Source organism: Myripristis murdjan, chromosome 17 (assembly GCF_902150065.1).
Source record: "Myripristis murdjan chromosome 17, fMyrMur1.1, whole genome shotgun sequence".
Taxonomy (NCBI): Eukaryota; Metazoa; Chordata; class Actinopteri; order Holocentriformes; family Holocentridae; genus Myripristis; species Myripristis murdjan.
In genome coordinates this window covers 13,109,485-13,124,477 of record NC_043996.1, presented here as the reverse complement: position 1 = coordinate 13,124,477, position 14,993 = coordinate 13,109,485, and the positions used below count along the sequence as shown (strand labels likewise).

At 43.8% G+C, this 14,993-nt stretch overlaps 1 protein-coding gene across 1 annotated transcript; it reads left to right on the top strand.

The window, feature by feature from the left end:
* The first annotated feature begins 8,027 nt into the window (after positions 1-8,027).
* On the top strand, positions 8,028-14,237 carry LOC115375327 (phosphatidylinositol 3-kinase regulatory subunit gamma-like). The gene is made up of 10 exons (XM_030074746.1): positions 8,028-8,436; positions 10,426-10,537; positions 10,678-10,776; positions 10,884-11,064; positions 11,214-11,339; positions 11,466-11,608; positions 11,748-11,924; positions 12,120-12,194; positions 12,311-12,481; positions 12,618-14,237. The coding sequence occupies exons 1-10, from the start codon at positions 8,382-8,384 to the stop codon at positions 12,889-12,891; spliced, it is 1,413 nt and encodes a 470-aa protein (XP_029930606.1). The 5' UTR covers positions 8,028-8,381; the 3' UTR covers positions 12,892-14,237.
* The last annotated feature ends 756 nt before the right edge of the window (positions 14,238-14,993 follow it).

Genomic DNA, 14,993 nt, shown 5'->3' with positions numbered 1-14,993 from the left:
CTACCCAAGCCGAACCGCTCTCCACGGGCATGTTTTTTGGAAAGAACTTGGGAAGATGTTATGACAACAACAGTAATCAGTATTTTGGAACATCCAGCATTGTTACACGCCGTGTTAAAAATGTAATTTAGATGTGTGTGGAGGAGTTGATGTGCCATAAATCTCCGAGACTTTATTTGGCTTGTTGCACAGAAGATTAGGGATTTCTACATATGAGGGCAGAGCAGAGTCACTTGATAATTTCAGTTTACATTTATGATGTTCTGTCATGCCAGGGAATGTTTTGTTCTCAAAACTGACAGCAATTTTGACTACACCATAGGAAAAATACAGGGTACACTGGAATCTGATTACATTCTGTCTTTATCATAACATATCCCGCATGGTGGTTAATGAACTAATGAACTTCACTCATTTACAGAATAGTATAAATTTAGGGAAAAGATACTTTCTGAAAATATACTCATAAACAATGTTTGCGTAATGACAAAAAGCAGAAAAGGCCTTTACTTTATCTTACAGTTGACACACAATTCTTCATATTTTCATTGTTTGTCATTTACTACAGGAAATCAGGGCAAAAAGTAAGGTCGAATGGATAACGACATTCATAACGGGACGTACAGTACGGCTCAATTGATGGCCTTAATGCACCAAGGTAAATTCAAGGTAAATTCATGACGCAGAAAATGAGTTAAGTCGCTCTGCTCGTGGCTCAAGGTTGTCTCATTTACTTATTCACCCAGGTCACCGGTGCTGCCATTGTTTGTGCTGGAGTTGTGTAATCCTAGATTCTTTTGTCCTATCCTCTTATTGTTGTGGCTCCTGACCGCCTGCTTAACACATGCTGAAATAACTTCCTTAAGACCTATGTAAGCAAATACCACTCAGGGTATTTGCGTGTGTGTGCGCACGAGTGCATGCGTGTGTGGGGGTGAGGGGGTGGGTGGGGGATTCTTGCGTTTGAGACCTGAGTGGTTTATTTTGTCAGCAGAATGTCAATCTGCCTTTGCAAGGTTATCCCATATGATCTCCCTGAATGCACAAGGCTTGGCTGTCCATCTGGTTGGCAGTTGAGAGTTAACTACCTCCCCTCTAACCCCTCCAACCCGCCCCACAACACCCACCACCACCATCCCAGGTCTGGAGGTCTTGGCTTCTACCTCCCACTGAGAGGATATGAAAAGACAGACAAAGCTTTCCATTCTCCTCTTTTACTGTCGGATTTTTGGATCAGTGTAATCCTCAATGGCTGCAACACGTGTACAGTGGTTCGGTTGCTCCCTAACAACTATCTTGACAACTAAACAATGCGATGGCTTTTATAGAGAAGGGCCACTAAGGAGAATTTGCAAAAGTCTAGATGCAAGAAAAGACAGCTCTCTCATATATGCACACAAACACACACATACACAGAGAGAGACAGAGAGAGAGACACACACACAATCAGCCAGGCAGCCACCCAATTTCCCCTAAAAAGTCCAAAAAGCCAGATCTATCTCCAGTCCAAACTGCCTTGGGCTCCTCTAAGCTATTCAGCGTGTGCAAATGAAAGATGTGTCTTGGAACAGAGGGAGCCTCTAGGCAGAGCAGAGCTAGCCTTGCACACAGATATACACAGCAGCCCTCTGGACAAGTTTGGCACCCACACCAGCAACTGTGGGCCAAAACTCATGTTGCGTGCTAACTCTCTCCCTCCCCATCCCCTCATGCTATCCCGCTCTGCAATTATATGCTACGCTCCCACCCAAACATGCAAGAATAGGCCTTCTCAGTCAACAGACAAACCGAGTCATTCTGTCCTCAAACCATGACATCATGGCCATTTGACTTCAGCGTGAAATTCAAGCTTAATTTAACTTTGTCAGGAAAAAGCAGTGTGTGTGTGTGTGTGTGTGTGTGTCACACTCGCACAGCAGAGTAATGGTGTGAACCGTAACTTCATGCGATTCAGAAATGGCACAGTTAATTTATGCTCTCAACTACCATGCTCATGAAGAATATATGAGTCATATGACAGTCTCGCACATCATGCATGTACTGTAGGAAACGGTGTGACCCGGTTTGTGCGCGTTCACAATAACGTCTGTGGCCTCCGGTCTCTGGAAGTTTCACACGGGTTAGGCGCCTGAGAAGCATCTATCAAACTGCTGACAGCTATTGTGTGAAGCACACCTCATTTTCAAAATCTGCCTCGCAACAGAGTCCTCTCCTCTGTCCTTGCAGCTCTGGGAGGGGTTCTCAAGAGTGTGTGTCTGTGTGTAAGTGTGTGTGCGTAAGGGTGAGTGCGCGGGCGCGTGTGTGTGCGTGCACGTGCATGTATATATGACAGAACCGAACCAATGACAGACACCTCAGCCCAGCCCTCTCAACAAAGACTGGTGGGTTTCACTGCAACCCCTCTGTTGCTCTCCCACACGCTCATAAATAACCACACAGTCTCTGCCCTGGCCAGGGGGAGAAAAAGGAGAGAAAAGAGCCATTTAGGCAAGCTCCTCTCCTCTCATGCCTTCCAACTGACCTTTTCTAAGGGTCAATCAGTCCAGAGACCACTCAGTGCTCCCCCCCCGCACTCTCCTTCCTGACACTAACCTGAATCGTCCCCAACACTGATGCTGCGGAGAAGCCACTTAGCAGCCCCAGGTCATTGTAACGTAGTGCTTAAGACCTGACAGGGAAAGCATAAAGCCTCGCAGGCTCTCAGTCCCGGAGCATGTGAGATGGCGGCCGGGGTCAGGGGTGAAGGTCACAATATGGGAGGAGGGGAATAAATCCTGTAGCATGGTTGACAATGGCTGCCATCCCTGCTGACAATGATGCCATTGTGGACTATGGGTTGCTTAGTGTGTCCTGGAGCTGTGCCTAATAGAGTTATAGTGCTGATGTGATGGCCGTGCAGCAGAGGAGAGAGTAGTGTCCTTTTATATAAAGAGGGTAACTGCCAAGGAGCTTGAAAGAGGTCTTAGCTTCTCAATTTTGCTCTGCATGAAAGCCTGGGATTGTGTGTGTGTGTGTGTGTGTGTGTGTGTGTGTGTGTGTGACAGAAAGAGAGAGAAAGAGAGGTTACTAGCTTAACTTCACTGAGCTTCCAGCCACGAATCCTTTCCTCAGTGACACACGACTCCTCTCCCTAAATACTCCTAATTATATCACAAACACAAAATGAGCTGATTCCAGTGCGCAGGTGAGGTGATTTCAACATGACTTTTCTATTTGTAACCTTATCAGAATAATCCAGGTTTTGTTTTCATATGAGTATTCCGCTGTGATTCATAGAAAGCTAGATAAGCCTTCGAAACCCATAATAACACAGCCTCAATCAATGGACACCATCTCATGGATATATTCTCGCTGAGCTCTTCTTCTTTATTTGGCACTCACACAGGAAACAGAGGCCACTGATACCACAGGATCATCATCTTCAGCATAACTCAGACACTCAGTTGGTAAATGTTATGCGGGAGGCATGCCACGAGTACCTCAGTTGTCACCTCTGCTAGTGAGATTAGGCTCGGGCAGTGTTGAGTGACAGATGATGAGTGGTGAGAATGACCACCGGCTGCTGAGCGAAGGCAGAAGACGGGGACACAGACAGAGAGCAACCGAGGAGCTTGGATAAACGGTATGTCACTTTTGCTGATGTCTACAGTTACAGTGGCCTCCAATTTGACATTCCCTCCACCAAACATTGGTTTTCTGTTTTTTCTCTCTCTTTTTGGCTTCTCTTTGACCTCCTTAAAAGAACAAGCTATGTTTCCCAGGGCCCAGCTATTTGAAGCTCATAGTTTTGGTCATCCAAAGTTTTCTGTTCCAACTCAAGCCGTTCAGACACTGTCCCCACTTACATTTCCACAATGGCAGGGTCCTGGGGGCCAGACCATAGCCGCCCTACACTCTGCCCGCAGTTGAGTTGCCTCTGGCAGGACTAGTGCATGCTTTGTGAGCTGGTTCTGGCGGCCGATCAGGGAAACCCCACAGTCTCTCCATGGTGAATGTCGAACACCCTGCCAAGACCATTATGCATCCCTTCAATGGCCGTGAATAGCAGCACACTACAGTACAGCAGATTTGCGAGACGTGCAACTCGCCCAGTGCTAAAATGCAAGACCGTGACACAGATACCAACACTGGTAAACTGAACTAATCCGTGACATGCTTTCTCTGTGTTGAGTCTCTGAGCCTCTTCTGACAGACAGCAAGCAAAACAAACTCAGATAAAAATGTGTGCTATTTTGATTGTGCGAGAAATATGACCACGGTTGATAAATGACGTTCTTGACACCGTTATTGTGTTAAGTCTAAACAAACATTACTTTTAAAGGCCAGAGGAGATTATTCTATTCACTCAAAATATTGGTTGATGAAATTTAAAACTAAGTGAACACGAGCAGCAAGAATACCATTAACAAGTTTGTAGAACATGTGCTTTTTGTCAGTCCACTACAGAGTTATGTTTAATACATCCCACAACACCAACTGTACATTGAATAAATTAAATCACTGAGCTCTGCGTACACTGCACAAAATCCCAACAATTTTCCTAAGCCCTAATTTATTTTTACTTCTATTTCAAACACTTCTCTCCTACATGATCATATTATAGTCATATAGATATGGCGACAGTATTATGTCCCTGACCCAGTGTTGAGCAATATGGAAAAAATCAAATATCATGACATCTTGACTGAATACTTTGATATCAATATTGGGAAGATATTGAAGTGATGGTGGTGCTTTCATAAGGTAGGTATGTTGATGAACAGTCATTAGTAATGTGGATATGATGATCAAGCAGATAGATGCAAATAACAGCTATAACAATGTAATAAGTTCAGAAAATTACATCCTTTTACTGTCATGCTGCCTTGAAAACCAAGAAAAGACAACAGTTACATCATATTACAATATTACAATATCTAAAATCTCAGATGATTATCTAGTCTCAAATCATGATACCATATCAACAAATCACCCAGCCCTACTGTTTCCCCTTGCCCTCTTAACTGTTGGTTGTTTGCAATGTCGGTGATTTAGGAATCTGAGCTTATCCTCCTTTTGCACTCAGTCTCTGCTGCTCTGGGTAAACATGTCTCATAAATGCCAAAAAATGCAAATGTAGAATCTAATTGGTGTTTAAACGTTATCTACATTTTCTATTAATTTAAAACTCTTGCTGTGTCCTCGCCGCTCACTCAGTGCATCGGTATAATGTTGTGCGCTGGATATCAAGATGAGTCACATCAGCTAACAGGCAGCTGGCAGGCTTGCAGTATGAGCCTATCCCATTAATCTTACGATTAGCCTTCACTGATCCCATCAGGGCTGCCTAGATCTGGGGTGCAGAGCCTTAAGGTTTATCCTGCAAGTCGACCCTCCCACACTCTGACCGCAACACGCACAAATCTGGCACACACACGCACACACACACACGCGCACACACAGATATGGACACACAAGCGCTCGACGCGATAAACACTATACCCTTGGTCGAATACTCTGACTTCTTGTAATGCTTTTCATATCCCTAACACGGTCCAGACACCAGAACCCGTGCTCGTCATGCCTACGCTTGTCCCCTCCACACATATCTGCAGCCCCCCTGATGCCGTTGTGTTGGCAGAGGGTGGTACTAGTGAACGGTGTCACAGGGGTCAAACCCAGAAGTCAAAGGGGCAAATTCTGTGCACTTCTTGGAGGAAGGGGGGATGGGCAGCAGCCAAGTGACATGCCGTGACAGGCTTCAAGGCTTCTTAGAGTGGGAGCGCATGAATAGCACGCAGGCCAGGCAGGCACACACTCATACATGGCATATGCAACCCACACGCACGCACACACACAAGCGAGCGCATTCACACAGATGCGTGCGCACACCCACACAATTACACACCTGTCAAATGGTGTATCTTAACGCCTAAAATGAAGCTTGCCATCTTCCCCCCAAACTACCATTTCCACAAATCTCCCCTTGAGGTGCAGTTGTGCGAGTTAGTCATCATTTGGATACAGCATGCAAATGAGGCAACGGGAACTTTTTTTTTCTTTCCAAAATGTTAATGGCCTGTGTACATGTTTCCCTGGAGTACTTGCATGAGAGAAGATGTCACGACTTGAATTTTGTTAGCTCCGACCAATACCAGTGAAATTCAACAATTCTTGATACAGAAATCCTACTCAACACCCACTTCTTTACTTGAAAACTTTGTACAAATATTAACAGAAACTTTATGTGCTTCATGTATTTAAACATAGAGGCTACATTACAATACAAACACCCAGTTATAAAAGTGCAACACTGGCCTGTAGCCTTCACAGAAAACAAAGCAGCCCAACTAAATACTCATTTTGTTTATACTGTTTATAGTGTGTTTATACTGTTTATAGTGTAAATTATGCTTCATATCTTGCTATCCACTTTGCTGCTGTAATACATGAAATTTCCCCACCGTGGGACTAATAAAGGAATATCTTATTTATCTTATCTTATTTTAAATCAGAGGACCTGTATGAATTGTTGTGTTATAATAACAAGTATAATGATATGATTGTGGGCTCTAATTTTGACTTACAGCCCTGTAACTTTATGACTGCAATTTTAAGTGTTTTGGTATTTAAACATACAGTTACAAAGTGAAGAATTAACCTGTGTTCATATTACAAATGCTAAAAACTAATATTGGTATAATTTTCAAAATGTTCATATAGACCTAGGCATCAGCTCATGTGGTATCTCTACATGTTTGTGTGTGTCCGACTGCATCTGCATCTCCATGTCTGTACGCAGTACGGCAGTGTTCTCCGGCCATTACAAGCTTCATCACACCACGGCTGTTTGGCTTAGATAGTTTCATGGACGCTGACTGGACACAGGAAAGAATCATCTTACTGATGGGAAAAAGGAATGCTGGAGGCAATTACCTCCCTGGCTCTGTGTCTGTGGGTCAAAAGGGGACTGGCCATAAACGCCTGGACACCAACAGAGAGAGACCTCTGACCATACAGGCCTTGTTTCACTCTCCCTGCAGCCACTTTCCTTCGATGGTGAAAGAGGCCCTGGTTGTTTAAATTACAGCACAATGTGCTCCTGTGTCAAGACATGACAACAATGCACGTATTCATCCAACACTAATATACAACAAGATTATTACAGTCATTTTAGTGTATCAAGCTAGAAACAGCATGGCTCATCAAATGCTGCGATATTCCTTCTTTTATTATTATTTCAGTGGTGCATACAGGTATAACACGCCTGCTATTACCCACGTAGCCTTCAAAAAGATGCTCACGCAATGGCAGCAAGAGGTGACACAGAAAGAGCCAATTTTTTTTTCTTTTTTTCTGCTGAACATGTTTGACAAGCTCGACAAGAACATAATACACGCTTGCCAAAGAGACGGTTCCCTGTCAGCGCTCAGACATGGTGTCTGAGAGATGCCACACAGCTGAAGACAGCTTAAGTATGGCAAAACCTACAGCATGATGTCATTTTATTGTCATTCACCCACCAACAATTAAAGGTAGACCGAGCAGGGAGAGAAAATGCTGCTCACTGGCCGTGTAAAATACCCTTTTTGTTATTTGTCATTTTATCCATGTTAGAAATGGTGTTGCAGTCTATTCAATTAAATTAAATTCACAGACTGCCAGTGATTTTAAACGATATATATTAGAGGTTTTCTTCTCCATTCATACAATGCAAGGAATTTTTCTGCTGTTACAGTGCAGCTTGAGGAGAGTTGAATGAAACGGTCTGGGATGTACCATTACAGAGTAGGGGTGAATCAGTGAGGACTGCGCCAGGTTTTTCACATAAATCGAAACCCAACAATTTAAATATCACCTTACAGTACGATTACAATGTCTCTATTAGCATTTAAACCCAGAATAGAGGCCTGATAGGGTGTATTTCACTGGTCAAAATTTAATCGACGGGGGAAAAGGTCCCCCTATCGTTGCAGGAGGTTGGCCCGTCCCAAGATGATGTTCCAGACAGCCCTTTAAAGTCCCTTCACTTCCGAGATGAAGTGAAGAAGAGCTGCACCACGTACCAACAAGACATGGACTGACAATCCATTTCGCTGTCAAAAAAAAAAAAAAAAAAAAAAAATTAAGAAAAAAACCCCCCACAGTGAAAAACAAAGTTTTGCCGAAAGGACGCATTTTGGATTTTGGGATGTTTGACAGACTCGGAGTCACGGGCTTTTCTTATCATCAAAGGTAGTGGGACGTGGCGTCTGCGGCTCTTAGCTGTATTGAAGTACAACTTAGGGCTGGTGTGCTGCAAAGAAAGACACTCGTGTTTTTATTTTGTATCGTTTCAATCGTTGTTCCGCGCGTCGACACGTAAAGGACCAACAACCCTGGACTACTGTCTTGAAACAGGAATGGTTAATTCTCCCGAAGGAATATTCTACATCGAAATGGATCAAGCACCTCCAGGTAGGGTTAAGGCAGCCATTGTCTGAGCTGCGGGGGGTTAAAAGAAAAAAATCTCCTGCTTTCTTGTATTTCTTTTTTTCTTATCTTGGTATTTGATAGTTGTAATGCAGATGACATAGGACAAATGCAGTGCAGGTGTCCGTATAACGTTATAATAACCCGGTGCTCAGCGCTGCGCTCCCCCAGTGGCATTGCCCAGGCATGCATAGCGCAATTCACTTGCCAATTACGTAATACCCTTTGGTGGACCAGGCGCAGTGGCTTGCCTCTTTTCTTTTGTCCCACCACATCCGACGAACTCGGACCCAAATGCACGGCGTTGTTTTTTGCATGCCCTTTAAGCCACTTTACATTTTTAACATGCATATATCCCAGTGAAAAGGTTTGCACCAGTGTTGAGGGGTGCGTTAATAAACGCCGCATGAAACGACCGCTTTGTTCTCTGCTGCAGCCGACCGTGGGTAATTTGTGCTGCTCGCTTTGAAAGTAGGCTACAGGCAACCAGGCTAGACAGCTCATCCCATGACTTTACTCTGCCTTTTTTTTTTTAAACCAATAGATTGATTTTATTTTTTCACATTTTCCACTTGACTGCTGCGTTGTTGCACCGCCTCAGTAGTGTTAACATTTGGGGTTTGGATGTGTGACGCAAACCAACTCTGGTTACTTTAGAATACATTTTAGAAAGATAATATTATAGTAATGTCATAGAAATTAAAGGACCATCATAGTGACACCACAGCAGGTAAATGTCATAAAGTAGGGTGAGATGAGTCAAATTCACTGACACACACTGTTAAGAGTTCATAGGAACATTATAGTGATTATTTTATAAGGCATCGGCCATCCAGGCAGGTCAGTCATGTATGTGCCATCTGGATTTTGACACCATGCAAGAGCAAAAGTTGGCTACATTATAATAAATTAGATATTTTAATAATTTAAATAGCTGTCTTTTTCTCTGTACTTTTATGTTCGTGTGGATTTTGGAAGCCAGTAGAGCCTTTTTTTTTTTTTTTTTGGCAGCCTACAGGAAGGAAAAGGTGTGCAGATTTCATTTTGCTGAGTTGTAGGACTCCCAGCTCTTTTTTTTCGTTTTGTGCTGCCACTGTGCTGTTGCACCTGCCTTTTGTTTATTTTAAGGTCAGGAAAAAGAGGAGAGCGGATGGAGGGAGAAACCCACATTTTCTGCTCTCTGAGGGTGCTCTTGTATTCTCCCTAACTGCCTCATGAAAGGCACTTTTGTCCTGCAGTGAAATATATCGCCCTTCACCTCCTCTTGATGCGGTTTGCCCTCTTTTTTTTCCTCCGTTTTTTTTTTCTTAAACTCAGTCGTTTGTGCCGATTCGGATTTTTTCTTATTATTTTTCTTTAAAGGTTGAGGGAAGTTTTAATGAGGAACTTAAAGAGTGGAAAGTTTAGAATAAGGGAGGTGTGTTTTTATAATATTCAAAATACACATTTGATGGGCCAGATCTTGTAGGATAGCACGTAAGTCAGTTGCAGAGTTTAGGAATTGGAGTCTAATCTACTTTATAAAAGTTATATGGGCAAATGCATGGAATCAGAGAAGAAAAAAATCTTGTGTTGCTGATCTCTTGCTGAGGAATAATTCACTGCCACAGTTGCTTTTCCTCTCCTGACCACATTTTAAGATCTTAGTCTTGATCTTGTCTGGGATATCTGCTGGGGACATGCCTGGGCTTGTCAGGGCGTCCTGACAGGCCCATCAACTGAAGTGTGACAGAGTGACTGATCCTGTGTGTGTGTGTGTGTGTGTGTGTGTGTGTGTGGAGGAGGGGGGTGTTTGGGTTGACTTAAATAGAGAAAGCAAATACTGTAATCTCCTAACACACAACCACACACAAGTGGTGTCTGTACATGTTATGTGAAACAGATCAATGAGTTGTAATCACCAATGACGATCCTTCTCAGAAACTGTCATCCTAATCATTTACATTTCTTTTGTTCTCTCTCTGTGGCTCTCAGCTCTTCCTCCCAGGTCCTCAAAGCCAGTGTCTTCCGCCATGAACAACAACTGCCTTGCTCCACCTGCGTATTCGCTGCAGGATGCTGAATGGTACTGGGGAGACATAACCAGGTAAAGCACCCGTCCCCCTTTCAAACGCCACGTCACATCTTCCTCCAACGAGCAGGAAGGGCCCGTAGCGAGTCAGTCCTTGATCGTTTTCCTTGTCGGTGGTCCGCGTTTGACCTGCAACTGTCAAATTTCCCCCTCAGGGATGAAGTCAACGAAAAGCTCCGCGACACACCTGACGGTTCCTTCCTGGTGCGTGACGCATCCACAAAGATGCAGGGAGACTTCACGCTGACATTAAGGTAAGCACCAGGCAGGGGGGCTGACCACAAGCGGCGGCACTAACAGGGGTTTACACGGCTCTTTTTTTAAGTGTGATAATCTCACTTTGCCTCCTCCTTCTTCTCAGGAAGGACGGCCACAACAAGCTGATTAAGATTTACCATCGCGACGGGAAGTATGGCTTCTCCGACCCGCTCACCTTCAGCTCTGTGGTGGAGCTCATCTGGCACTACCAGCACCATCCGCTCGTGGAGTACAACGCCACACTGGACTTGATGCTGACCCATCCTGTGTCCCGCTTCCAGCAGGTTTGTACGCACTTAAATAAGATTTATTTACTTCCCCATTAGGTGATGATGTCAGGTATAATCCTAACTGCAACCACTCTTCAATGGAAATCTATTACAAGAGGGTTCATGCAAATTTTATCACTGACCAACTGTGATATCTTTTTTAGGAGCAGATAGTGAAGGAGGACAGTGTTGATGTTGCCGGGAGAAAACTCAAGGAGTACCAGAATCAGTATCAAGAGAAATCTAAGGAGTTTGATCGACTTTACGAAGCCTTCACAAAGATCTCACAGGTAAAAATAACTTTCTGAAATCAACTCTGAACGTTTCAACAGAAAGGCTGTTCTAAATCGAAATTCAGCAGTCTCTCTGAAAAGTCCTGATTGGATTTTTTTTCTTTTTTATTCACTGTGACGCAGGAGATTCAGATGAAGCGGACAGCAATCGAGGCCTTCAACGAGACAATGTTGATCTTCGAGGAGCAGTGTCGTGAGCAGGAGCGCTACGGAGAGGAGTTTGAGAGGAACAATCAGTCGGAGGGAGCTGAGAAGGATCTCGAGAGGTACTTGATCACATCACGTTGCAAAAAAATCTCATCGTAAAGTGGGCGCGCACACGGCGGGTTTTCATCTCAAAAGTAGCTTCATTTAGATGCACGTCGTTCCAGCCCGTGTCCCTCAAACTCTTCTCTCCTTGTGTAGTTTCCTGATTAATTACGAGAAGCTGAAGTGCCGCCTTGGAGAGATCTATGACAGCAAAGTCCATCTGGAGGAAGACCTGAGGACCCAGGTGGAGGACTACAGAGAGACAGACAGGAAGATCAACAGCTTGCGGCCCGACCTCATCCAGCTACGCAACATCAGAGACCAGTACCTCAAGTGAGTGCTGCCAGAATGAGATAGTGTTGGAAACGGTGCATAGCAAAGGCTTTCATACACTGATTAGGCATTTGTGGACTCCAAGCGCATAAAAAGAAAGAGAGAAGAAGGAGGAAATGTGAGCTGTTTTGTTATTTATAATTTCTTTTAAAATAAAGTCTTTCTTTGCTCTTCCCCCTCTCTGTCCTTCTGTAGCTGGCTGAATCACAAAGGCGTCAGGCAGAAACGTATAAACGACTGGCTGGGGATACAGAACGACAGCCTCGATGAGTAAGTCATCTGACAGTTGTTGCAAGAAACTGCAATCAAGAATGTATCATCAAACTGGCAAAGGAAATACTGAATTGTTTCGGGCTGTTAAATTAATGTCGGCATTGTCTTTGCAGCACCTACGTGCTGAAGGGAGACGAGGAGAAGCTGCCGCATCACAACGAGGCGAGCTGGTTTGTAGGTGAGCTGAGCCGGACGCAGGCGGAGGAGATGCTGCAGGGCAAAGCTCCTGGAACATTCCTGATCCGTGAGAGCAGCAAGCAGGGATGCTACGCCTGCTCTGTTGTGTGAGTACCGTGTTTTGGAAAGCTATTTCCGGAGAGCAATAAATTATGAGATTAATATTACACATTGGTGTGATTTTTGTGGTGTGAGGCTCAGTGATACGCTTGTGTTAAGTGGTTATTTCCTCGTTCTTTTCAGTGTGACTGAAGAAGTGAAGCATTGCATGATCTACAGCACACCGCACGGATACGGCTTCGCCGAGCCCTACGACGTCCACTGCTCGCTGAAAGACCTCGTCCTGCACTACCGGCTCAACTCCCTAGCACAACACAACGATGCCCTGGATGTGCGGCTGTCGCACCCCGTGCACGGCACCGCTCCAGCCACACCCTCTCAGCAAACAGAGGAACACAAACTGTTACAGACTCCAAAACACACAGCGGGGCTCCCGCCAGCCGCTCCGGAAATGTAGTCCAACCGAGAGAGACAAAAAAAAAGGACATGTTTACTGTATCCTGCGAGAACGACTGCGTCCAGGTGCATTGTTCACGGAGAGGAATGTGTGAAATTTGCACTAGAGTGATTCCAGCGGTTTTTGTGAACGGGATTTCACCGATTGAAGTGGGATCGGAACTTGAATGTCAGCTTGAACTTTTTTTTTTTTTTTTTTTCCAAATGAGACTGTTTAATCTTTTAAAAGGTTTTTTTTGTACTTCACATATTGCCATTTGTTTAATGGACATCTTTGTGGATGGGATGTTGACAAATAAACAAAAGAAAATGCTTTCTTGACATCAGGTGCTACACCTTCCTTTGACTATAACCTTTACAATTGGAGTTGATGTTCGTAGAGATACCATGTCCGTTTCCCTTGTTAAAATCCTATTTGATTCTGAAATTCGACTAATATGTGAGTTATATATTGGGTTGCGTTTGTGAGATAAAAATGGTGCTGTATGCAGGCTGATTCTGTCATGCAGGTTCCACCATTTCTGGGTAAAATCCACGTGTGAATATGTGAAAGGCCGTTGTGCACCTCGACCGTTTGCCCTTTCTTAACAGATATTCAAATACAGTGGATAATTATGTAGCATTAACATCCTGTAGAATACCATTGAAAAAGCATACTCAATGTTATATCCATTGACCAAAGCACTTATTAGTGAGCAAAAATACATCCCTGTCTAGACCGGTAATCACATTAGGGCAAGGGGGGCGATTCATGTACACCTGCTAATGTGCTGATCAAAAACATAATCTGAAGTACTGTATGTTATATTCTGTTACTCAAAGAAGTATAAGCTTTTTGTAATCTATATATATTTTTTCTATAAACACGCCACAGAAGATGAAAGCTTGAAGAAAGTGCAATCCAACAGTATTTCTATTGTTGCAGTGTATGACGATGATGGTGGTGAAGGTGATGCTGTCATGAGAGGTTGACATTTGCCACAAAAAAATGCACTCTCCCTGGTGGCGTCGGTATGATGTGGCCTCTTGTGTTTGTGTGAACTGAGAGAGGTCCGGAAGTATCCTGCCTCCATTACTTGAACTGTGGCATTGCTCGAGCTATGAATGTTTTTCATGACATGCAGCCTACATAGCTTAAGGGGAAAGGAATCCATGTTGAACTTGGCACATTTTTCAAGTTTGAGGACAATAGCTACTCTGTACAGAGAAACTGTAAAACTTGTTTTTTGAGGTTGGTTCATGGAAGGTGTTTTAGCCTCTTATAAAAACTCCTCGGGTGAAGCTAAGCAATGTGAGATCCTTACCTTTTCTTGCTGAAAGACAATAAACTGATGAGGGTTTTGTCGACTTGCATGGTTGATTGATTTTTTTTTTTTTTCTTTTTTCCTTTTTGGTCACCATGTCCACTGCTGATGATGTGCACGCCATGCAATACACAGTTTGCTTTGTTTTGTTTTGTTTTAAAATAATTATGCAACAACAATTTGAAGATAAGCCTGGTAATAATACTTTGGATAATGCTAATATATCAGTACCTGAGGCCACATTATTCTCATGTTAAAATAAGTTTTATTTAGATTGTTTTTGTGGCATTTCTGCTTTTTTAGTGACAGTACATACAGGAAAATCGGGTGAAAGGGAGGGGATGACAGGCAGTAAAGTGGCCTTGATGAGTGGTACATGAGCTACTGGGACACCCCATTCTCATATCATTTGATTTGGTTTACTTAAAGGCTGATGCAACATATTTTAATAAGAATTTTTAATATCAATTACACCATCTGCCCGTTTGCTGACAGGACACCATGGGCTGAAGTTTTCACTTGGTTTGCTATTGTCCAACTTCAATGACATGGGGGAGGAAAAATGGAGTGACTCTTAAAACAGGCGAGATAACGGGTTATCCAAGATTTACCATCTGTCTATAGCGGAGCCATTGTAGTCCGATGAGCTTATCCTTGGGTCAGTGGCGATATCACTGCTGATGAGACAGGCGGAGTGGGTGCACTCTGGGACATGCTGTGGACAGATGGAAGAGAAAGGAAGTGATAAAGACAATAGTTGGATACGTGCGGCCCCTTTCTTTCTTTCCCACCCTGGTTG